At 41.3% G+C, this 26,830-nt stretch overlaps 1 protein-coding gene across 8 annotated transcripts in view; it reads left to right on the forward strand.

Annotated features, from left to right (window-relative positions):
• Positions 1-26,830, forward strand: part of Lmo7 (LIM domain 7) — a 206,472-nt gene that overhangs the window by 52,057 nt on the left and 127,585 nt on the right. For all 8 annotated transcript variants that reach the window (XM_060391542.1, XM_060391543.1, XM_060391541.1 and 5 more), the window contains one exon: positions 13,507-13,577. In XM_060391542.1, coding sequence (XP_060247525.1) covers positions 13,507-13,577 — 71 coding nt within the window. The remainder of the gene's footprint in view (positions 1-13,506; positions 13,578-26,830) is intronic.

Here is a 26,830-nt window from a genome sequence, read left to right on the forward strand (position 1 = left end):
GGATGATCTTTCCCAGATCCCATCATTTGCCTGCAAATTTCATGATTTCCTTGTTTTTAATTGCTGAGTAGTATTCTATTGTGTAAACGTACCACAATTTCTGCATCCATTCCTCCGGTGAGGGACATCTGGGTTGTTTCCAGATTCAGGTTATCATGAATAAAGCTGCTATGAACATGGTTGCGCTAATGTCCTTGTTGTATACTTGAGCATATTGCATGAAAACTTTTTAAAAATGTAAAAAGGGAATCACAACTACTTGTTGCACATATTCTATGATGCAGAACGGTCACATGACCCCTGTATGGTGATTCCTGACCTCAGTAAACTTTTAGTCGATGACAGAAAAGAATGGCCTTAAGTAACGGTGACTTGAAGGTAAATGATATAATTCCTGACTTTGTGGAAGGAATTGGGGAGGAAGGAGAGACCCTGGAACACTGGTGTTTAGGGAAGGCGGTGGAGAGATGCCATCTGGATTTTGGAAATGGAAGAGGGAAAGCACTGGGGGGACTTAGTTCAGGGTTTGGATGGAGTCATGAATTCACGTGTGGGAATTAGGAGATGAAGAGCCTGAGGAAGGTCAGATTTTATGGGCTGAAGACACTTGGAAGGCTAAAGCAATATGGCTATTTTTAGGGAATGCATGATAGATTATGAAATGTGCCTGAGAGACGAAGATGAAGGCAGAGCCATCATTCATCCATCCATCCACTCACCCATCCATCCATCCATTTGTTCGTTGGAGAAGACTGAGCTCTTCGTATCTGCTCCAGATGCAGCCAAGAACCTGGGTGGGGAGGCTTGTATGGATTTGGAGGGATAAGGAAGGACTCCTCTGAGTCTTGAGTTTGGGCAGTGCACAAAATGCAAATCCCAGGGTTTCAATGGAAAATTGAGGCATGGTTTGCTCTTAGAGAGCTGTTCACCTGGCTGGGTTGGAGGTGAGGGGTGAGACAAGGTTGCGCCAGATGACGTGCTCAGCTGGGAGAGTAAAGTTGAGGCAGAAGGATGGCCTCCAAACAACGACCAGAGCAAAGAGTCTAATACTGCCTGCTTGCAATTTGCCCCTGTGAGCAACGTTTGTAAGGACAGAGGAAGAGCACTGGTAAGCAATCTCCGGGGTGTGCCTTACAGCCCTGGTGAAGCAAATCATCCCTTTGCAGCCTTCTGGATTAACCCATGCCTTCCTGCTTCCCATCCAGATGATCCTTCCCCAGGCCTTGCCCAGTTTGGATACGTAGTCAGGCCAGGGTCTGTACTGGGGAGGGTGGGTGGCCTGCCGCATGGACTCCCTTCTGCAGGGTAGCCTGAGGCCTGGGAAGCGGATCCCTGTGTCAGTCTTGCTCATGAGCCCCAGGAAAACTTCCTGCTGGGTGAGAGAAATCATTAAGAGGACTGAGAAGACTCTCAGGAGTCTTAAGATAGGGTGGATGTTTGGCATCTGAACACTCCTTTCGTCATGTCTTTTTTTTTTTTTTTCTGTAAAAATGCACGTACATTTGTAGTGTTGAGAATTGAACCCAGGCCTTCACCCATACCAGGCTAGTATTGTAGCATTGAGCTATGTGTCCAGCTTACTCTCAAGATTGTTTCAACTATAGAAAGTTGTTCCATGGAGGATCCTATATCTACAATTAAACAAATTATATACGTTAACATACAAACTTTACACACAAAGTGTCAAAATCTGAGTGTTCCAACAATGGTTCTGTGGGAACACATTGGCAGCCCTTGTCTATTTAATAACCTCTACAAATTTGTGGTATTATACAAATATTTCCAACTTTTACCAAATATAAAGTTATGATGTGTTTTAAACCTCAAAATGAGCTGTTTTATTGAAATACTTTTAATATGTCTGGATCTCGGCATTGCCATTTTAGACTCCTGCAGTACTAAGAATATGTCAGAAGGTGGCAGCAGAGAACAGAAAGGGATTTCAGACTATTTTCTTTTGACTTCTAAAGAAGAATCAAGAAGTTTAGAGCTGTGAAGGTGGCAGTTTGGTACATAAGGAAGCCCTGGGTACCTGTTCAAAATTAAACACATACTGGCAGGATCCGGCATTCCTGGCAGACGTTAAGTCCTTCCAACCCAAACGGTTCTTCTCAGAGGCAGATCTCAGTTATAGGTGTGAGTTAGAGGAGGACTTCAGGTCAGCCCAAGCCCTCTGAATCAGTGTCTCTTTCTCCCTCCCTCCCTCCCTCCTTCCCTCTCCCTCTTTCTCCTTCCCTCCCTCTCTGTCTTTCTCTCTTTCAGTTTTGTGTAGCCTTGGCTGTCCAGGACCCGCTTTGTAGACCAGGCTGGCCTTGAACTCCCAGAGATCCACCTGCCTCTGCCTCCCTGAGAGCTGGGATTAAAGTCGTGCACCACCACACCTGCCTTGAAGTTATATTCCTCAACATACTGCCAAACAAACATGGCCACAGGCTGTGGTCAGCTGCAGCCTGTGGTATCTCCCTCAGGAGCTTACATCAGTTGGAGAGGACATGTTCTCCAGGTGGTGAGAGAACAAGTCATGGGCACGCTTGAGGAGATGGTGCAAGGGAACAGACGGACATCAGCACTGCTGAGGGAAGACAGGAGGACATCAGTATTTGGGGGAGCAACCCAAATTCATTAATTTCTGTGTGTGTATGCATATGGTACATGACTTAAGCTCCAAATGGTGTTTAAAAATTATTCTTTAACTTTTAAACAAATCACACCAGGGAAATGAGCTCTTGGTCAAAGATATTTTAAACTAGTAAGTGAAAGTTTTGAGGTGCACTGGAAACATTATTGAGATCTCTTAAGGGTACAGAGAGAGTCGACAGAAAGGCAGTCATCACATAAGTTGTTTGAGAAAGGCATTTCTTCACGGTTCTGCTATCGGAAGATGTGGCCAGCTCACAGAAAACGGCTCATGGGTGCCGCATACCCACGTGCTGTGGCCCGTTTGTTACACTTTTAGGTGTGTGTTCACCTTGAAATCATTTGAAAAACATAATACATGGACCGAATTGATCTTAATTCTGTGCAATTGTTACACATATGAAAGCAGACACGCTGTGACTTTTTTTTTGGTCTGGTTTCTTTCCCTCTGTCTGTTTCCAAGAATTATCCACGTTGTATCATGTCTCACTGCTTCATTTGTAATTACTGAATGATATTTCACTACAAGGCTTTAATTGCAGGAAATGTATTCATTCATCAGTGGATGAACTTTGGATTATACCCATTTCTTTTGGGTAACGTGGGAAATGCTAGATGAGTATAAACGTTTGTGTCTGAGGTTTCATGTGGAGAAAAGTTTTCACTTTCTTTGGGTACATAGTAGGAACAGAATGTAACTCTCTCTTTGCTCCTAGAAATTCATTGTTGAGTTGATTAATGGAAGGTTGACAAATGGATTCCTGAAGAACTACATCATTGTTGATTAGTGCCACGGAAACACTTAGGAGGAAAAATCTGTGAAGAATCTGGGGGTGGGGAAATTGCTGGGTAACAGACATATGAGCTCTGTCTCTCAGTGCTAAGCTTACAATGAATAGTGAACTGTATCATGGCCGCCAAAGGGTAGAACTCTCAATTTGGAGTTCATATAGAAATAAGGAGTGACTCTCACCTTTAACCGTAATGCAGACGCACGATTTCTCAAAACGAATCTTTCCCACAGTGATGACTCTCACGGGAATTCAGAGGGAGGTAAGCAGGTCATTGTTGAGACTTGCTCATGTGTGTGAGACATTTCTGCACAAAACAACAGCATCTTTTTGACTCTTGAAACCCCGTGATTATATTAAGCATTATAACTATACTTAAAATATCCTGATAATGGATGTTCACATCAACTTATGATTTGTATACCAGCTATTAAAAAACTCGTTGATCTGGAAAAAGTAATATATGCACTAGCCAGAGCTTGGGGGAGACCTTTTCTTTACTTTGAATATTTTTGTACCACTTGTAACAATTTAAATTGGAGTATGGACCTGAATTTAGAGACAAACTTTATTCTTTAGAGGTAGGTGCTAGCAAAATAGATCAGTAGAAAGAGCACATTTTGGGGGTTTGGTGTCTGCAGAGACCTTAATTGGTGGCTAGCAGGGCTCATGTGATCATGGATTTTTGTGTCACAAGCAAATTTGTGCCTACTGTCAGGACTTGAGGGAATCTTTCTTTCCTCTCGGTTTTACTTAGTTTATCTTTCAGCTCCATCACTTAGAGAGATTATCTTGGACTATAAGATTAAAGTGGATTATGGACCACGGGCTGTAACTTGCCCTGAATCAGAAATGATTATACTCTTTTTTTTTTTTTCCCACAGAATGCAATCCTAGATGGCATTTGGCTTCAGAATGATTGAATTACGTGTTTAGACTCCTCATTTCGAATTTTGCTGTCTCTTTTCTCTTTTCCCGTCTTCCCATTTGGCTGTGTGAAGACCTGTGAGCCAAGAGGTCGCCCTGGGAGGCATAATTACTCCACCCACTCTTAGATGAAGGTCTTGAGGAGGGCAGTGACCTAGGAAAAATTTTTAGACTTGTGACCACCATGAAACTTTGGATTCTGTTTAGAAGTTGGTGATCTGTGCAATTCTGAGGACCACAAATTTGGAAGACTTATGAGCTGGCTTTGGTTTTGCTGTCAAATGATATTAGTATTGGCAAAAATAGTTCTGGCGTATTCCAGAATATTCTGTAGTACAACCCAAAGCTTAATACAGGCTGGTGATTGGGGAACTATGTCCGTCAGAGCCATGTTACTTGCTGAATATACAATATCAGTTCACCAAGGATATGCTGTAATTCAGAGATTTAACCACAGTTCACAGCAATGCCTGGCCTTAAAATTCCATCTTGACCACATATCTCAAAACAGGCTTAGACTCTTAAAGGGGAAATGAAGACAGATAGTTTATTTTTTATTAACTTTTCAGGAAATGGACAAAATAATTTGTTTATTTGGAAGACAATTTAACTGGAAAGTTAAATTCTAGTCTGAGTCCAGGAAAATGTTCAAATGGCAAGCTCTTGTGGCAAGCTCTTCTTTAAAGGTTTATTCCCACTAGAATAACAGGGGTGTAGCACTAGAGTAGCTTAGTTAGGGTTACTATTGCTGTGATGACACACCATGACCAAAAGTTATGGGGGAAATGGGTTTATTTTGCTTACACCTCACCATAAGTCCATCACTGAGGGAAGTCAGGGCAGGTCCTGAAGCAGGAGAGAACCTGGAGTCAGGAGCTGATGCAGAGGCCAGTGAGGAGTGATGCTTACTGGCTTACTTCCATGGCTTGCTCAGCCTGATTTCTTTTCTGTTTTTCTTTTTCTTTCTTTTCTTGTCTTGTGTTTTATTCTTCTTTTCTTCTTCTTCTTCTTCCTCCTCCTCCTCCTCCTCCTCCTCCTCCTCCTCTTCCTCCTCCTCCTCCTCCTCCTCCTTCTCCTCCTCCTCCTCCTCCTCCTCCTCTTCTTCTTCTTCTTCTTCTTCTTCTTCTTCTTCTTCTTCCTCTTCTTTGGTTCTGTGAGACACAAGTTCCATGTGTAGCCTTGGCTGTCCTTGACTCTCTTTGTAAATGAGGGTGGCCTCAAACTCACAGAGATTTTGCCTGCCTCTGCCTCCCTAAGTGCTAGGATTACAGGCGTGCATCATCATGCCAGCTCAGCCTGATTTCTTAAAGAACCCAGGACTGCCAGCCCAAGGGTGTTCTCACCCACAATGAGTTGGGCCTTCCTCCTTTCATCACTAATTTAAAAAGAAAATGCTTCCTAGGCTTGCCTACCTATAGCCTGATCTTCTGGAGGCATTTTTTTTTTTTTTCCAGTTGAGGTCCCCTTCTTGCGGATGACTTTAGCTTGTGTCAAGTTTACGTAAAACTAGCCTGGATGCTAGAGTGACGTGCTTTCACGGACTTTTGCTCTTATTCTTGAGCAGAGCTAGGATTTGTTTCACAGCCTAGTAGTAGATGGCTATATGAGTAAACTGAATATAGAAAGCAAGACTTACATTTCTCCAGAATGCAAGTTACCTTCTTGCCCCCAGGAATCCACCTCATGTACAAGCTTTATCTTGCTTGCACCTCTTCCTAGGGGGAGTAATTGGATTTCACATGAGCAATGGCCATACATGGGTCAGCTGCATTTTAGCCAGTGAGAAGCTGAGTGACACAGAGTATGTGGTAGGTACCAGGATGCCTGGGGCATAGGAGGTGGACTCCTCTCTGCCCTTAGAGCTCACCAAGCGCTTACATAGTCATTTGTTCAGTACTTACTGACCCAAGTCTCAACTTCAGTAAGTTTTCCATAACTCAGTTCTTTATATATAAACCGACATATTACTTATTTTTTCTGGTTGTTATAGCCAAATGCCTGAGAAGGAACAGCTCAAAGGAGCAAGGATTTATTCTGGCTCGTGTTTTGACGGGACCCTGTCAGTTGTAGCAGGGAAGGCATGATGGGAGCTGTTCCAGGCTGTCGGTGCAGGAGCTTGAGGCTGCTGCTTTGTACCTCTGCAGACCTATAAGCAGAGTCCTTATAAGAAGCAGTGCAAGCTATAAACGCAAAGCCAATATGTAGGAACCTACTTTTCCTGGCAAGGCTGCACTTCCTAAATATTCCACAACTTCCCAGAGCAACACCATCATGTACAAACCACATGTATAAACACATGAGCCAACAGGGGATATTTCACACTCAAGCCTTCAAATCAGGAAGGGCGATGGGTTCCCAAGCACAGAGAGAGAATAGACTGCCATCATACAGGCTTGATTTGCAGCTGAGGGAACTAAAGCCGGGGAAACTTAGGATGTTTGTGATCATTGTCCAAAGACTTTGGGATGCCCCTCTAAATTTCTCTGACGCCTAATGCTTCCTTGGAAGGAAGGGGTGTTCTCTGTTAGTATAATTTACAAGGTAAGACCTATCTCCTTTCGGGGGGGGGGGATTAGCTTTCCTGACCCAACAAATAACTTTTTCAGTAAATTTCCTTTGAAAAAGGAAAAAGGTATGAGGTATGAGGCAGACACTTGTTCTCTTTGAAATATGTTTTTGTCTAATATGTGCTGTGAGCTGTAATCATTGTATTTGTGAATTTTGGGCATGTATAGTTAAAGAGACCTGTCAAAGCTACTGTATTATAAACAGTGATAGACATGATTTGGGGACTGTCATAGTAAAGTGAGTTGTTTTGTGGAGTCATGGGGATCTTGCAGTGGTTGCTTGAGAGAGAGAGAGAGAGAGAGAGAGAGAGAGAGAGAGAGAGAGAGAGAGGGAGGGAGAGGGGGAGGGAGAGGGAGAGAGAGAGAGAGAGAGAGCGAGCTCATTGCCAGCTCTGGCAGTGGACTGAATACCTTGCCAGCTCCCTTTGCGCCTAGCAGCTTTCAGCTTCTTGCAGAAGGGCTCATCTTGTTAGAAGGTCACTCGTTACATGCAGACATTCAGCTATGACCCAAATGGAAAATGAAGGCAGACCCATTGTCTATGAATTGTTTCATGATGTGCTTCCTATGTCTTCTAAAGCCAAAATCTTTTTGGAATTTGAAATGACCGACAGGATGAAGATGTGCCCATACCATAGTCTCGTAGCTGCTAAGTCAATTGTGAGGTGACAGTTTGGAATCAGCTGTCAGCTTAACTGATGCTCGTAGCTTAGTGTTGGTCAGCGCATGACCCCCTCCGTTCCGTTTTTAAACAAATGCACACAGGCTCTCTATTCTGTAACCTCAACTTGCACAAAAATCTGATAGAGATCTATACAAATATGATCGTAGACTTCTTCCGATGGTTGCATAAGATGACGTGAGAGGTTTTAAGATGAGAGCTTGCTATTTGGCATTTGGTAGTATTCTGTTGATAACCAGAGGGACACGAAATGGTCTTTGAGAAGTTTCTAGACTGTGTGGATCATATGGTCAGAATTAGAACTGGGCTATGGAGCTTTGGGGAAAGTTGTTGATTATATTGGTGGGAAATCTTATCCAGTGAAAGGATTAGACTAAAACCATTAGCCAGAAAAGAAATGGTTCAAAGGGTAATTCCCATTTGTTTATTTTATATGCATTTAGACATTTCATGGCAAAAAAAAAAATGGTGTTTTTGAATCCTCGTGAACTTGTCAGTTGCTGCCTGTGTCATTAGCTAATAGTTTCTTCCACAAGATCTGCCCTTTAAAAACTCTCTATTAATGGCTTCGGAGGCTACAGGTGGCTAGACAGGTTTGAGCAGCGCTGTGCAGTGTTCTGGCGCCAGCTCTGTCCCTCCTATACTCCATTAGCTTAATTATGACTTCCAGCAGGCTTCTCACCCAGGAGCCCCAGCTAGGACCTGCCACTTCATGGCTTCCTTCCAGCAGGATGACCGCTCAGCACACGGGGATGCACACCTGCAAGAAGAGGGACCCTGAGCTAGGCTGGGTGTCTAGAGCAGGCTAAGCATTGTCAAATATCTATTTTGTACTGTGAAGGAGAGAGGGCAAATACGCTTTCCTTTTGACAGTCAGGGGTCTGAGCTGTGACTTATCAGGACTATGCAGTGTGGTGTGAGGCAGGTCTGAGTTTAAACTCCATCTTTGAATGAATGTGGCCTCGAATTATTTAAGGCCATGTTGATTTTGTTTAACTGGAGTAAATGGAAAGGAGGAGAGAGAAAGGGAGAGAGAGAGAGATGGAAAGAGAGAGAGAAAAAGAAACGCACAGAGAGAGATGGAAAGAGAGAAAAATAGAAACACACACACACACAGAGAGAGAGAGAGAAAGAGAGAGAGAGAGAGTGTGTGGATGGGAAGGTGTGGCTGACTACAAGGTGATCACGCCTGTTTGTTTTGACTTTTGATAACTTAAGTGGAAAGCCTGTGGTCTCTATTTACTTAATCCTATGAATCACCAACTCATTACGTAAAATGTATCACACCTTAAATAGCTTACAAATGAGTAAGGTTCACAGTCACTGAAGACCCAAATGGCAAAAACTGCCAGACAAATACATTTGCTCAAAACTGGGAATTTCTTTTAGAACACCGATTTCTTCCAAATAGTCGTGTTTCCTAATGTAAGGATGGGCTCTCATTTGAAAGTATAATTTAATTTTTAAAAACAAGCTGCCTTCACCATGCCACGAGGTGTTTTACAGATCGTTATAATTTTTACGATGTTTTCAGATACAGAATTGATTTAGTAGCTTTTTATTACCTGGAGTCAGTTTTTTTTTTCTTCAAGTAAAGAATACTATGTTAATACCTTGAAAATTAGACACCTGTCTTTTATGACAAAGCCTTTTCTCTACTGTGAAGACTCTGGCTGGATAGTAACTACTCTAACAGCTATTTGGGACTGCTTCTGAAGCAGGCAAGTGCTGAGAAAGTTGTGTATGTCACCTTACTTGATTCTCAGCCTAAATCCACGACACAGATAGATATACCTTTAGTCTCCATTTCACAGAGGAGAGCTCAGACAGAGGAAGCAGTTTGTACAGCCATTGGTAGGTACTGGCAGAGCAGGAGTTGAAATCCAGGCTCATGGGCATCAGAGTCCAGACCTGGCCTGAACTGGGCAACTGAGATGTTGGGGCAGTGACCTTAAGGAATGCAGCTCAGGTAGCCTCTTGTGTTGAAAGAAATTCTTACTGTATAGTTATGCTTGCCTTTGTTTTAAAACTCGGAGTTTTTCTATCATTTTGGTTTAGTTCTTCAGTCACCATTATAGATGGCTTTACTTCTATCTGGATGCAGAAATCGCTCCGTAAAAATTAACCAGTTTTTGTGTTACTGAGATGGGATAGCCAAGACATAAAATATGCATGTTTTCCCTTCCTTCCTTCCTTCCTTCCTTCCTTCCTTCCTTCCTTCCTTCCTTCCTTCCTTCCTCCCTTCTTTTCTTCTTTTCTTCTTATTTTTGGTTTTTCGAGACAGGGTTTCTCTCTGTGGACCTGGCTGTTCTGGAACTCTGTAGGCGGGGCTGGCCTTGAACTTGAGATCCGCCTGCCTCTGCCTCCCGAGGGCTGAGATTAAAGATGTGTGCCACCATTGCTTAGCAGTATGCATATTTTCTAATATTCATAAAATGTCTAAAAAAAAAAACCTTAAAATATCCAGAAAGAATTTTGTCATATAAAATCTTAGAGTATCAAGGTTTTATTTTCATTCCTCTCTTACACACCCATGAAAACACACATGTGTGCAAGCATGTGTGCGACACACACACACATTCAGTTTGTGTTAAGACAAAGCATCTCAGTTAAGTCAGACAAAAACAGTGATCTTTAAAAAAAACATCTGAGTTGCTCTTTATGCTCTCAGCACTTAAGAATTGATTTTGGAGGCACGATGGTGAAGTGAAGTGTGCTTCAGATTAAATAAAATCTAAGTTATTCAAATAAAATCTAAGTTATTTATGTACTCTCCACCGCCTCACCATCTGAGGCAGTTGTCACTCTTGCTGGGAGCCCGCCAACTGCTGTCAGGTTTTAAAGTCTGTCGTGGGGGATGGTTTTCTGTAAAGTTCGGCCATTGCACTTCACACTTCTCAGCAGCGAGATGGGAATAACAAGAAGAACCGAACTCAGTGCCGCGTGAGCCGCGTGGATAACTAGAGGTTATCGAGTGTAAAAACTGGTGCCCTCAGCTGGGGTGTGCTGATGCACGCATGCCTCTAATCCCAGCACTTGGGAGGTAGAGGCAGGCCGATCTCTGTGAGTTCGAGGCCAGCCTGGTCTGCAGAGTGAGTTCCAGGACAGCCAGGGCTACACAGAGAGACCCTGTTTCAAAAACAAAACAAAACACTACCAAAACCCAAACCAACCAAACAAACAAAGCGTCTGGCACCTTCCTCTCTCTTCCTCTCTGCTAGGAAATGTAGGAATACAGGAATTCACGTGTGCCTGACAGAGTGTGATTCCTTTTCATTATTGCTCTTTCAAAACCATTTGAAAAACATTGCACAAACACCTGTGGATGTTAAAAAATATAAGGTAAATAAAACCTAAACTAGTTCTTATTCCACCATTTATGAATAGTTGCCATTAGTCTGCTTTATCTATATCTGTATGATGCTTTCTGACAGAATTATAGAAAAATATTTTAAGAATTGTTTGCATATAGTGAAACTCATATACTTTCACTATATGAGTTGAAATTTTGTGTATTTTTCTGGGTGTATCATGTTCTAACTAATTTCCTGTTGCTGGGCAATGTAAGATGTTTGAAACTGTTGCTTATCCTATGGTAATTTTGTATGACCTTGTGTGATTGATTGTCTTGTCTTAGTGTAAATTCCTAGGTCTGCTCATTCTGGCCTAAGGCTGTTCAGACTTATGTCACCTTAGATTGCGCGCGTGTGTGTACACTACAGCCTACATGTAAAGGTTAGCAGAGAGCTTGTGGGAGTAGGTTCTCTCTTTTTACCATGTGGTTTCTGGGCATCAAATTGAAGTCATTAGGCTTGGCTGCCATCACTTTCACCCACTGAGTATCTGGCTCCACATTTTAGAATTCTGATATATAGAACAAACTGGCTTTGGGGATGCTGGTCTTCCTTAGTTATTGTAGTTACTGAGCCTGCCAGATTTCCATGTCCTTAACATACAAATTATTATTAAAAATCTTTATCTAGCATCTTGGGCATGGCTTACCAGTTGAGAGCACTTGAGACTCTCCCAGGGGACCTGAGTTATATTCCCAGCACCCACGTCAGTTAGCTCATAATCTGAAATTCTCACTGTATAGGATCTGACACTCTCTTCTGGCCTGAGTGGGCACGCACGCACACACACACACACACACAATTGCCTTGTTCCTAGAGAGTGAAAATGGGGTTAAGTTTAGCTCTGTGTGACTCAAGCCCATCCTTCCTTCCTCCCTCCCTCCCTCCCCCTCCCTCCCTCCCTTCCTCCCTCCCTCCCTCCCTCCTTCCTTTCCTCCCTCTCTTCCTTCCTTCCCTCTTTCCTTCCCTCCTTCCTTCCTGTCATTTGCTCTGCTCTGTTCTCTGGATTGGCCCATGCACTGTGGTGACTGTCAGTTTTCATTGGTCATGGCCTTCCTTTCTGCTAGCTCACCACTTTTCATCTAAATTGGTTTGCGATTGTCATGGCTATCCTATACCAGTACTTGTGAGGGATTTTCTTGGATTACAGGTAGTGGCTCATACTGTGTTGGACATTTCTGGGCCTTGCTCTTTGACTATGGGTAGGAGATTCCTGAAGAATGAGCTGTTGTGGTGTTTTCCATACTTGGGTCCACCCTTACTTTGAGTTTGCTTCTGATCTGTTTGTGGGAGAATTCTGAAATTGGTTGCACAGGTTACCTGAGATAATCTTTGGTAACTCTCAAAGGAGTACATCATTCTGTGTAGACAGAATGCCATGCTTTTAAATACTATCCTTACTTAGGTGACTGAGCTTCTGGAGGGAAGAGCTACTTGTTTTTTGTTTTTTATTTTTCATTATTAATCTTTAGCCTAGTGTTCCCAGCAGGAACAGGACACCAGGCTGATATTTCACTTACACAGCTGTGTAGTTCTACTGTGATTGCTGTAGATGGAGAAGGACACTCTCCTTCCTGGGTTTGAGGATATCACAGCCTGGCAAGACTCTTATGAAACCAACTTATGAGGAACTAAGTCAAGCTCAATCTCTGTCTCTCTCTGATTCTGTCTCTGTCTCTCTCTCTCATGGAATATAGGCACACACCATCATGCTCTGCTAACTTTGAGCAAAACAGTGGCTGTGATTTTGTCTTCTAACAAGCAGGCCTACTGTCTGGTTATAACAGTCTTGGGCATTATGAAACAGCACAGGAATTAAGAATTGTAGGTGAATTGCAGAGACAGCAGCAGTGACAGTGGTGAGGAGGAATATGGTGAACATTCTTGCATCATGGGCCTGACCACTTTAGCTGACCTGGATATGAGATTCATGACTTTCAAACTCACGATTTCAAACAAGCATTTGTCCCCAGGGTAGCAAGTAGAGCAAGGATTCCTGTTGGCAGGTGCTGAATGCTTGCCTGGGGGGGCAGCTGCTATTTAGCTTTGTAATGAAATGAAGAATTTCAAGATGGAATTGAAGTAAATGATGCACATATGTAAATGCTATTTCAAGTTTATATCTTAAATTCTGTATATTTACTCTGAGGGGATCATCCAGAGTGTCTCTTTTTAATACACTGGAAATTTAGTTTAGTTTAAAAAATATTTATTTTTTGAGATCGTAATATAATTACATCATTTCCCCCTTCTCTTTTCTTCCTTAAGGCCCTCCATGCTCTTTCTCAAATTCATGGCTTTTGTAACTTTTGTTTATTGTTTACTAAAATGTTTACACTACAGGAAACATTTGTTGAGTTGTCTCTGTGTGTTTGTTCATACTAAAAATGGTTCTAACACAGAGTAGTGCACAATTTCCTATAAAGAATGGCTTTTGGTGATACATGTAAATCACTCAGATTAAACATTAAATGCTTATTAATTAATAAAATTATGAATTTATCTTGTTTCTTATCCCTATTTAATTAATACCCAAATCTGTCTTTCAGGCTGTAACTGAGAAGAATTTTGAAACAAAGGACTTCCGAGCCTCTCTAGAAAATGGTGTTCTGTTGTGTGAGTAAGTATTTAAGGCATGCCCCCTCTGATCACAGGTTTGTGCCCTGGTCCACAGTGAGATTTGATCCCTGCAAGCTGACACCTCCCTGGTATGAGCCGGTAGGGAAGGGGTTATCGGTTTCCGTATCTAAAGATAGTGTCAGTGAAATATATGTTAGTTTTAATTAGTAAAAAAAGCAAGAGTCTGCTATTGCTTTATGGGCAGATAGTTGAGAAGCAAGCTGATTATATCTCACTATAAATTACACTGTATACAATTGCCTCATTGTAAAAGATCCTTTTCATCAATAAGTCTTGATGGTCAGAGGAGCAAATTTTTCTTTAAGGTTTAAGTGGAGCCATTACATTATTTAAATTGATTTGAGTCACTGACTATTCAGTTAATAGATGCCATCATGAGGAACATTCCAGGCAGTGGCTACCAGATGTTAAACAGGCTGGTGCCCTGATTGATGTCATAGGGTCTACATTGTTGGCTTTGGGCAGTGTTTAGTTCTCTGGGGGCTGTATAGTACTGTTTATGTGACCTTTGGGGGTAAAAGGCAGGCCTGTGAAGGAAAAAATTAAGCCCTGGAGGAAAATATGGGTTGCAGAAGTGAGCAAATAAATTATAAGAATGTACTTGAGTTCCCACCCACATTTTTTGAAAGCACTTGATAATTCTAATCTGTACTCTTATCACATCGATATTTATGGAATCTGTCCACATGTCAACTTTGGGAGTGGACTCCTGGAACCTAGATGTTTTCTTTCTTTTGGGTGACAGGGTCCTTCTAGCCCAGTAGAAGGTCATGCTGGCCTACAAGCTGCCCTGGATGCTTTTGATTCTCCCTTTGACGGGTGCTCTTGCAATAAAGATTCCAAATGAAAGGGTTAGATTCCTTTTCCCATTGCTTTTGGGTGTTCACACGAGTAACCTTATTACGTTTACAAGTGTAGTGCTTGAGCCTTGCTTTCCTCGTGTGCAAAGTTCAGATCACGGCATTTGTTCTGCCTGGTTCCTGGAGCTGCTGTGCTCAAAGATACTTAGTTTAGGTTTGCAGAAGCCGTGGAACTTGGGATAGGTACAGGCTGTTAGGAAGATGGCCGTGGAACCAGCTGGGTTGGCAGCGGTCCAAACTCCTTTGTTTGAGGATATCATTAATTCGTTAATTCATTCCATGTGATGTTACTGGCATGAAACCTGATGCACTTTAACGTAAGTGTCAACTTTGTGTATTTTCATCTAATATATGCTAGGAGAAGTGCCCTTAGGGCCACGGATGAAGCCGAAAGGATGTTTCTCCTTCTCACTCAGCCGTGTGCTCACAATCCTCGTTGAGTAATATTTAAACTCACTTAATGGGGCTACATGGTCTGCTCAGTGGTTCTTAGAGGGGAAATTATCTTGATTTGAGAACTGTCTGATTTGTGTTTTCTCGTGTGTTAAAGAGATGTAGAAGAGAAAACACCTTTATTGAGAAGCATGTGACAGGAAAACTGCCTTTGCTCTGAGTTTGTCTACTTAAGGGTTTGCAGGAAAGTAGCAGTTTGTGGATGCCAAGCTCCACAGTCTTGCTGAGGAATTAGATGGCATTGTGCAGGAATGTAGAGTTTTATTTGGATTTACAGAGCACACGTAGCCAAAATAGATGCTCTATTTAAAGAAGTCTCTTTGCGGGTTACACATTTCTAATTCTGCGCTATTGCTCAGAATGATTTAGGGATCTGCCTTGTGGAAGAGGGCCTCCCTAAATATGTGACTAAACATGTTTGATGGTGGCACCACTTACTGTTTTTTTTTTAATTGTTTGAAGGCTTCATACATGTATATGTGTTTTGATCAAGTCTGCCTCCCATTCTTTCATCTCCATCTCCTTTTCTCCTACTCTCACTATACTCTCCCAATTTCATGGTTTGCTGTTTGTTTGTTACTTTTGGCTTTTGAATCCAGCTGTCCATTTAATACTGCCTGCATGTGCATGTATGTGTATGGGATTACTGGAGCATGGGTAACCTCTCAGGTGTCGCATCCCTGAGGAAGACTGGTTCTGCCTTCCCTATTAACACACCAGTTCCCATAGTTCCTCAGCCAGGAGTGGGGCTCCACGGCCATCTCCCTGCTCCATGCTGAGATTTCTGCTGGCTTGAGCTTGGTTGTCACAGCTGTTGTGAGTTTATATGTGCAGCCACTCTAGTATTTCCACTTCTGGCTCGTCCAATCCTTTTGCCCCTTCTTCTTTTGATACTCTCTGAGCCCTGGGAGGAGGAGGTATGTTATAGAAACATGTTATAGATGCTTCATGTAGGGCCGCGACTCCGCTGCAGCCTCTTTCTTCTTCTCTGAACTGTGACTTGTTACACATCTTTGCTCATTGTGATGCCTCTTCTAGATGTAAGCGAAGCTTATGCACCAGCTCTGGCTCTGAGTGATTAGAAATGATTCCAAATACTATACCCAGGCTAAGAGAGTAGCACATCATTACAAGTAAGAAAATACAGAGTTGATTAAAAACACTGTTTTGGCCCAGACTAAAACACATTAGAATAGAAACAACTCCTGAATTGATCTGAACTAATACAAATTAAAATAAATGTAATTTCTACTCCACTAGTGACAAGACATTTAACTACATGCATATTTATTATAGATGTATACTGTTAATAAAGCATATGTTTATATTAATAGCTATCTATCTTCTATTTAATTGCTGTTTTTAGCATCTTCATTATTTTTTTTTTTTTGCCATTAGTGAGTTTCTTACTATTTTATAAAGTAATTTCATCAGCTTTTATCTTCCAATACCAATTTTCTTTTTTTTTTTTTAAACTGGCATTCCGAAATAGCCAAGTCAGGATTGAAGAAGTTTTTCACAGCCTTCTCTCAACTGGCTGGCATATCAGACTCCAAATTAGAAACAACCTCTGCACTGAAGCTTCAGACAGGATACCTGTCTGAGTAACAAGCCCTGCCCTGTGTATTTATTGGCAGCCTGATGGACTATTGGAACGAGCGTGTTTGTGGTAATAATTTTTGTTCTAGCATGTTTAACTTCGGTATCTAGTGAGTTGAAAGCTGAAGATTACTGCTGTGTGTGTGTATACATGTACATATTTGTGCATGCAGCACATATTTGTGTATATGCATGTAGAAGCCACCAATACTGGATACTCTCTTGGTCATGCCCCAGTTTATTTGTTTGAAATGGGGGTGGGGTGTGTGTGTGTCACTGAACCGAGAATTGATGGACTTTCATGAGGCTGGCTGGACAATGAGATCCATGGATCCCTTGTCTCTACCTTGAGGCTCCCATGCCTGGCTTTTTACTTGGCTGCTAAGGATCTGATCTCACATCCTCATGCTTGCATGCAGGTAGGCAATTTATTAACTGAGCCACTTCCTTGCCTGTCCTTACACTGTTTAGGTAAGACACACATTCTCTTGGCTTTATCAATAGTGAGATGTGAACATAACCATTCCCCCTCCTTTTATTTTATTTTATTTTTTAACTTTTTTTCCTGAAGTAATGAAAAGACTGACTAGAATTTTTAGGTGATCTATTCCAGCTCCTGGAGTTTTAACAAACAGATATTTGTCTCATTTCTTTAGTGCTGGTCAGTATTCCTAAGGACTGCTATACTCCATATTTTAAAAAAAGGGAAAATAGTTGTCGTTACTAAGTATCCATGGCCTCACTTTGTTCTGGCCCTGTCATAATTATTGCTGTGCTCTGAACACCGTCCTGCTACTGATAGCAGTTAGCAATCTCCCAGGCACTTGTCTTGTGATAGTAGTCTTGGAAATCTTCCCACAAAAACATTCTTTATTCCTCTGTGAAGGAAGGATGTTTGTTTGAAGACCGTCTCGCTGGGTGTGTCCCTGGTTAGTCAGTCAATATTTCCTCTCTTTGGAATGCTCCCACGTTTCTGCTGTCCCCATTGTCCATGCACGTTAACTTTGGACTTTGTGACCTGGTGGGCATAGAGCTCCCCTTTCCCAAGGCGCTTTGCACAGTGTTACCAGGCCAACCCCTCACCACACCTTTGCTGCTTGGAAAACTGGAGCAAAACTACCCTCACCTGTTGCTGTGAGGGTAACTATTTTGTGGTCATATTTCCCCCCCCCAAAAAAAAAAAAAACAACAACCCAGTTATACAAATGCTATTCTTTCAAGTGATTTTCAATACAGTGGACAACATAGAGAACTATGCCATGTGTCATTGATATGTAGAGAACTCCATCATTTTCTTAGAGTTGAGGACTTCTATTTAGAGATCAGGACTGGGGAATCGCTGAGATATCTATGCAGTGGTCCACAGGAAGACCCACAGGCTTTGGTGGGATGGAAAGGTCGTTTTCTTGCAGCTGTTTCTGGTCTTGAATTTCTGAAGGGGGAAATGGCTCCAAAATGACTGACTCCACAGGTCAACACGACCTGCTGTGATGAACAGCTTTCTGTAGAGGCCAACATACTTCAATTTAGTTAGTTTCAGCCTTTCATTGTTGTGACAAGTCCCCCAAGAAAAGCAACTGAAGAGACACAATAACATCTTTTAGCTCACTGCTTCAGGGGTTTCTATCCATGGTTGACTGGCTGGGCTGTGATGAGATACAGTGTCATCGCAGTAAAAGGAAAAAGCTGCTCATGGTGGTGGCCAGAGGGCTACAGAGTAAACGGAGCAGGGGACAAGATACATAGAGCATATCTTCTTGCATTTAGACCACACCTCCTACTCTTCATCACTTCCTGATAATGCCATCATGTTATGAATTCATTGAGGGATTAATCCATTGATCAAATTAAAGCCCGCAGGATTGCAATTACTCTACTATATAGTTCATTAGCAGGGCAGCAAGCCCAAAGTGTATACCTGTAAGGAAATAATTTCCTATTCAAGTTATAACACACTTAGAAAATCTAACCAGCCTTTCCCAATACTTGTAATTACTTCAGCACTCACATAGAATAATAAACAGGTGATAATAGGAAACATTCTATTAATAAAAATTTACTGAAATTGCCTGTCCTAACGTTAGAACATATGACAAAACTGACAAAACACAATACTTTAAAAGTGTGGCTTGCATTAAAAAATATGCGTAGTAAATGAGTAAAATAAAAGTTCGGCAATATATTTATGTTAAAAGAGCTGGGAGAAAATGGGGATGAGGTGAGCCAATTTGTGATATTTGGGTAGATAGTTGGCTGTGAACCACTTAAAAAGCTTACTAAGGATGCATTGTATAGCAAAATGATAAAAAAAAAAAACAACTACAACTAAAAAGAGGCATTTCAGTAAAAAAGATCTTTTCTGGTAGAACAAAAAGTGTGTCAAAGATTATCTGCGGCTACAACTATGGGGAAACTACACAGTTTAAAATTTCCAATAAACAAATGAGGCAAGGATCTGACCAAATTTGTGACAAATGGGAAAACGTTATAAATAAATAAACAATAAAATCTCCACTAATGAAGATGGAGATTTTATTGTTTATTTATAACTCCTCCTTCATCACTAATTCTTCATTAGTAAGAATTAATTAGAGTGCCATGTGACCCTTTTTAGACCAGCTAGGTGCAGTGGCATACACCTGTAATGCCAGCAGTCAGAGGCAGAGGCAGGTGGATCTCTGTGAGTTAGAGGTCAGCTTGCTCTAAAAAGTGAGTCCAGGACAGCCAAGCCTACACAGAGAAACCCTGTCTCGAAAAACCAAAACCAAACCAAACCAAACCAACCAACCAACCAACCAACCAACCAACCAACAAAAACCCAAAAACAACTTTTTAGAATGATGTGTCTTGGAGGCACAGCTCAGTGATAAAGCATGTGCTTAAGCTTTGAAAGTACAGGCCCTGGACCCACCTAAGAGCAAGAAGATGTCTCTGTTGTGGCATCTACCTCTGTAAATTGAAAATGTACACTTTAATATAAACCGATACAAGTTTCAAAGAAACAATTTTGCAACACCTATCAAATAACTATGTGCTATCTTATTAACAAGATAAATACATTTATCACTTAGATAATATTTCCTAGTAACCCTTCTTTTGGGGTTGTGACAATAGGTAGAGGAAGAGAAACATTTTAAAGCCTTCTCATCATGGAAAATGTTAAAAACAAACACCTGAAATATAAAATTGGTGTAAACTGTTCTCATTTTAGTCTCCTAAAAGCTTGAGGCACTGTGGAAGATTACACAATAGACAGCTGACATGCAAAGGCAGGCAGTGTCAAGGCCGATAGAGTGTGAGGGAACCAAGAGGTGGGTACCAGGACGCTGCTCAGGACGTGAACTGATTGATGCTGCCAGATTCCTTTCTTGATATACATTAGTGTTTTGGTATAAGGGGGCTAAACAAATAGCCATCATGCTGTTTTTATGGTGGCAAAAATGAGAGTGCACCTAACACATGTACGTGAGAACAGCATTCTAGTAGCACATAGAGCGGTTTCACTGCCCTAAAAATCCTGTTCTCTTCCACATCAGCCTTCTCTCCCCATTCCTTGGAACGACAGATATTTTTTCATAGTTTCACCTTTTCCTGAATGCTATATTATGCATTATATTTCTGTAGCATAATATTAATAATATAATATTTCTATAATGCATTATAGAACATAATAATGCATATTGTTATTATGTAGAAACATAATACAATACAGACCCTTTTCAGACTGGCTTCTTTTAGTTGATTATATGAATTTAAATTGCTTCCATATCTTTACATTGCTTGATAGCATATTTTGTTTTTGCACCAAATGATAGTTTATGGGTGATTTTTATGGGCAAGCCGGTTTATTTACCCAGTTTACATTATGTGAGGACATTATAAAATGATTTTAAGTTGTTGCAATTATGAAAAGATTTTTCTTCAAGGCCAGCCTGGATGATAGCGAGTTTCAGGAAAGCAAGGGTTACACAGAGAAACCTTGTCTTAAAAAAAAACAAGAAAAAGAAAACAACAAGAAGAACAAAAAGACTTCTATAAATACTCATGTGCAAGTGCTTGTGTGGCCATACATTTTTAACTTATTTTGTAAATCCTAAGTGATACTTCACTGCTGGCTCGTCGACATGGCACACTGTCTTCCAAAGTGTTACCCTGCTTCCTCCTGCTCCCACCAGCAATGACTAGGCATTCCTGTTGCTCTGTGTCCTTGCCAACATTTGGTGTTGTCAAATGTTGGAGTTATTGGTTTCGGACTTTCGTAGAGGTTAACAGGTTTGTGGTACTAATTGCTCTTCTCCAGTTTTCACTTCACTCATAACATCATGTGAAGTTTTTTTCTCGTAACTTATTTTCTCATTTGTGCATCTTATTTGGTGGAGTAACTTAAGGTCTTTGTTTCCATTTTAAGACAGTGTCCTGTTTTCTTTACACTTGATGAGTTTTGAGAATTCTTTATTAATTTTGAGTAATAGTTCATGAAGTATGCCTCTTGAATATATACATATATATATTTCTCATCTGTGGCTTGTCTTTTCATTCTTTTGTCAGCATCTTTTGGAGAACAAACATTTTGAATTTTAATGAAGTCTAGTGTATCAATTGTCTCTTACATGGATTGTGCCTTTGGTGTCATCCATCGGATCAAATGGTACCCAGATTTTTTTTTTTTTTCTGTGTTGTCTCTTAGGAGTAAAAGGTTTGTGATCAATGAGTTTTCTCTGTGAGGTCTGTGTCTAAATGCTGTTTGTTCTGATATGGTAAAGGAAATTTCCTGATGTTCACTCAGTTAGGCCATAGTTACTGAGATTGCTCAGAATCAGAAGAATCTGCTGCCAGCAACCCCCACCCCAGCTCTGCTTTCTGCACTTTAAAAAACTTGAAATTAACATGTTACATCATTTCTTCCTTTTCCTTTTCCCCCTCCACCCTCTTCCAGTTAATCCTTCTTGCTTTCTCTCTCAAACTCATGGCTTCTTTTTATTTAATTTTTGATATATATAATACACACACACACACACACACACACACACATATATATACATATACATCCTTAAGTATTCTTAGAAAGATAAATATAACTTACCAGAGGAACAGGAAGTCTGCTGTGAGATTGCGTCTCCCAGAAATGTCAGGAAAGCTACACCCATGAAGTTTCAATAACATGGCTACCTAAACAAGATATCAACTTGATATCATCCTAAACATGATATCATCCTTGATATCATCAAGGATGACACAGTAGACATGCCAACATGGAAAGGGAAATCTCACAGGGCCTGAAGCACAGACAAGGGACTACAGGCCATTAGGAACGCTGAGAACATGAGCCATAGTCTTCCCAGGGATGCGCTCCCCCAGCGGCTGTCCAATACCAAATGGTGAGCCCTGAAAACATGTACCTATGATCGTAAGAAAATGACACCTGCATTGGTTTTGATGTTTCTTCCACATGGTTATCCACCTCAGCATTTACTGTTTTTTATTTTTGTTACCGTTGAATGTATCAATTTATATATCACTTACATTTGAAAATACTAAAGCAGCCATAAATTTTTACACCAACTGCTATTAAAGTTTAGATGACAAATGCTGGTTATCTTACCCATGAGAATGTGGTAACTGTCTATTTGATGTGTTTTTGTTTTAAAATGAGAATGTAGGCAGAAACCGTTGACTTATAATCTCGACATCTGATGACAACAGGTCCAGATGACTGTATCTGGCAGGACTCTGGCTCAGCTTTGACAATCAGTAGGCAACAGTACAATTTGATATACCTTGAACAGAAAACATACAGAAGAAGAATTGTTGGTTAAAAGAATATGGCATTTCATTGAAGCAAAGCAAGTTTCTCTTTTTCTAAGTCACGTCTTTATTTTTTTTTCTTTTTTTATTTTATTATTATTATTTTTTTATCAGTTACATTTTATTAACTCTGTATCCCAGCCGTGTCCCGATCCCTCATTCCCTCCCAGTCCCTCCCTCCCTCCCTCATCTCCACCATGCCCCTTTCCAAGTCCACTGATGGGGGGGTCCTCCTCCCCATTCATCTGATCCTGTTTTATCAGGTATCTTCAGGACTGGCTGCGAAGCCCTCCTCTGTGGCCTAACAGGACTGCTCCTCCCTTCGGGGGTGGGGAGACCAAAGAGCCAGTCATTGAGTTCCTGTTAGAAATAGTCCTTGTTCCCCTCACTTTGGGAAACCAATTGGTTACTGAGCTACCACAGGCTACATCTGAGTGGAGGTTCTAGATTATATCCATACATGGTCCTTGGTTGAATGTCAGTCTCAGAAAAGACCCTGTGCCCAGATATATTTGGTCCTTGTGGAGCTCCTATCCTTTCCCCATCAGACTAACTCCCCTTCTTTCTTATGATTCCCGTCTCCCAGAAATGTCAGGAAAGCTACACCCACGAAGTTTTAATAACATGGCTACCTAAACAAGATATCAACAAGGATGACACAGTAGACATGCCAACATGGAAAGGGAAATCTCACAGGGTCTCAAGCACAGACAAGGGACTACAGGCCATTAGGAACGCTGTCACGTCTTTAAAGAAGACAGAGGTTTTGAAAATTTTACATGAGCCAAAAATCAGGATGGATTTTAGGACTTTGCTCCAAGTGCTTGTTCCTACCTGCCTGCTCTCTGTCCAGGGGTGTCTTTAGTAAGCATTCAGATGTCTAGTGGTCAGAATTCCTGTTTAAAATAAAACTAAACAAATAAATTAATACTCTAGAGATGATAAGCAAGCAAGCAATAAAAAGGTATCAGTGTCTTCAGTTTGTTAGGAAGACGTGACATCCTTACAGTGACTTTTTAAAATTTGTGGGATAGGGATATTTGCTCCATGCATAGAGCGCTCTTCTTTTATCCATGAGCTTTTGTGATCTGTCCCCTGCACTGCATAATCCAGGAGGCTGACAAGTCAAGCAGGGCCACCCTTGGGTGCTCATGGCAAGTTTGAGGCCAGTCTGAGTTAACATGGTATCTTGTCTCAAAATAACCAAAAATTAAAAAAAATGAAACCAACCATAAATATTTGATAATGTGAAAGATACACATTGGTGACAGCTAACACTAGAAATCTGCCCGAGTGGGTGACTATAAGATAATCTACAAGCTACCAAATTCTTCCAGTGTATCAATAGGTTCTTCCAAGAATGTCTTTTTATTTAGTTTGAAAATCTTTGGATACAGGAAGTATAAAAGCATCCTTGAATTAATTTTGTACTTTTGCTGAAGAGCTTCCTGGTCAAGGGCAAAAATGAAGTTTTGGCAGTTAGATTTTTTTTTTTTTTTTTCAAATTAGCCAACAGTAAAGTGTCAAATTCAAGTTCCTAAAACTTTCCATGTCTGAGCTGTGTTGAACTTTCTAGATGGCTTTCTGGGTGTCTCACCCGAGTTGGGAAGTCAGGATATACCCAGTGCTAGAAGGGTCTGTGAATGGAACCAATGTTCCTCGCACAGGTCCACTCAGCCCTTCTGTAGAGAACAGACGATATGTTTGTGAGTGAGGGGGAACGAAGGAAAAGTAGATATCTTGAGACAGTTCATTTGGGCTATCATAACAACTACCAGCAAATGCTTAGCTTGCAGATAGCACAAAGTTGTTTCTCACAGTGCCGGGGCCAGGGAAGTCAAGGATGAAGTGGCTACAGTTGGGTGTTTGGTAAGGCCCACTTCTTTTAAAAGTTCACACCCTCTCTGAGCAGTTTTCTCACCGCAGCTTCCCACAGTGGAAGGGCAAGGCCTGTTGACTGAGGGCACCGATGGCATTCAGGAGGTGCAGCGTCATCTTGCCACCTCCCACAGGGCCCTGCCCTCTGATACCAGCGCTTGGGAGGTTAGCGTTGGAACATGGGAGTTTTAGGAGGGTCACAAACAGCTGGAGAAGCTGAGGAGGAGATTGTTGGGGTCGTGATGACAGTATCCCAAGTTACTTTGTGTCCTAGTATTAATCGGACCAAAAGAGCAAACCTGATGTGCTAATCACGCAGTCACAGCTTTGTTTTCTCACAGAAAGAAAGGCTCCAGAGGAATACTCAGGAATGGAAGGATGGAGGGACAGAGCAGAGGGTCAGAGGCTAGGAACACAGGTCTTGGGAGCATCTGCAAGTTTATCCTGTAATTTGACTCTTGCTGCAGAGCTGGTGACCTGAAGTCAGCGTCCCTTTAGAAAGTCCACACGTGAAATTCAAGAACACTTACTATGCGAAGCATTCCTGTTTGTAAAAGAGAGTGTTTCCATACATGGTACTTGAGTTTCCCTTAACTTGAGATTCTGCCTGTATTCCAGTAAGTTTGCTTAAATTTCATCTATTTTCAGATCTCATAAAACAATTTTTTAAATCCTAGCAAGAAATATCCTAAAAGTTCTTCCTTGAGATTCATAATTCATAACTCACCAAGTGATTTGCATGCTCAGTATTTGCCAAAACCATATGTGCATTTCCTCCTTACTCTAGTGCTTATAACTCTGAGTCTTGTGATGGATGAAATAAAATGGTTTTCTTCTGGTGACTCAGGCTTTTTGAGGGTGAATTGTATGCTCTCTAGAGTGCTGTTTCTTTTTTTTTTTTCCTTTGCGGTTATTTCCGTGTTTGCACACATACGAGGTGGTTGAGGCGTGGAAAGGGAAGGGTGATCTGTGTGTATGTGTTGCTTCTAAGTAACCTCTCAGGCCGACCTGCCAATGTGGGAGGAGCTGGTTAACTCACCAGAAGGTGTCTGTCTGCCTGTCTGTGCTGTTTCCTCCCTCTGCTCCTTTATCGTCAGGACTCTGTTTTATTGTTCATCCCAGAAATGTAATAGAAAATGCTCTTGAAATTACTGACACTGTATGACCAAACTGATAAGTCGTGTCAGCAGGTAAACAGAGTGACCGGGTCAACATTGTCACCAGTGAGTGAGTCAGTGGGTGAGGCAGGAGTTTGTGACTCTGCCCTCTGAATGGACAACTGTGATCAGACATTCCTGGGATACTGTTACTCAAGCTCATAGCAGGTTCTAAGCTATGTTGAGGGTATATTCCAAGAAAAACACTATTGTAAAATACAATAAAAAAAAAAAAAGCCAAAAACCACCCTTGCCAAGATAGTGGTAAATAACTGTAAATGATTTTTTTTTTAATTACTATGTCACAATTACATTATTAAGCAATGGCTCACTTATTAGTTCTCCTATGAAGAAAAACCAGAGTAACGAGGGGAAAAACAGAAGGGTTAATGTACGGTTGCAATTTGTTATTAGTCTGCTTAATTATTTTCCAGGTCCTCAGTTGTTGGTTGAAGGAAAACAATGTGGACAGAGAAGGAAAAGAGTTTCTTAAATGACTGGCAATGTACACTTCAGAAATTAGGACTTATGAAGTCACAACTGAGGAGAAAACTTAAAGCTGAGGGCCTATGCAGTATAGCTCCATGGTAAAGACCTTGCTAAGCACACTGTGGCCCTGAGTTCCATTCCCAGCCTCCCAGCCTCAAAGCCAAGGAGATGGTCGCATTATCTGTAATTAAGCTGTCTAAAGATCTTTGTGTGAAAAAGCTACGAAAACAGAAAAGCAACCTTTTGTTTGCCAGACTAAATCTTCATGAGCCATTGTTTTGTAATTTTGATCCTGTTGAACAGCATTCTGAAGGCTATTAAGTTGAGACTTTTTTTCTGGTCTGTTTTTATATGTGTATATAGAAATCTCTGGAATGAGGAAGGAGTGACATTCCTTAGGCACCTGCCCCCCAACCTTCCCAACAAGTGCCCATTGCTTAGGAGAGACACGTGAATCCGACAGTTTTATTTTCCTCTTCCTTCTTTGCTTTCCTGTTGGACCTCATTACAGAGTAAAGAGTCACTCCTTTGGGGGATGAATTGTTAAACAGAAAAAAAAAAAATTCACTGTTTCAAGATACTGCTTTGTGACAGTGATTAATGATTAATTACCCAAGCTCACATTAATGGGGAAACATTGTAGTGTTGAATTACTACAAGGTCTGAGACTATATCAGTGAATAAAAAGAATGAGTCCATACAGTGTGCTTCTCAAAGATGAGTTTCTTTTCTAGTGCTTTGGTGTGCAGAGACATAGATATCTTTGCAGTACGTGTCACAATAACTGAAATGCGCTCACTATTGAATCCCAGGGTAATTTGGAGGAGTTCTGGTACATTTAATTTTCACCCAGTCATTCTGCTCTGGTAACAAAGCCATCAGTCATGGGCATGAATGAGTTACCAGCAAGAAATAGTCAATTATTTGGATGAGTTCCTCTGCACCCTTCACATGTGAAACAATGTGGATTGGAGGCTATCTTTCAAAGCAAG

Source organism: Meriones unguiculatus, chromosome 9 (genome assembly GCF_030254825.1).
Source record: "Meriones unguiculatus strain TT.TT164.6M chromosome 9, Bangor_MerUng_6.1, whole genome shotgun sequence".
NCBI classification, from domain to species: domain Eukaryota; kingdom Metazoa; phylum Chordata; class Mammalia; order Rodentia; family Muridae; genus Meriones; species Meriones unguiculatus.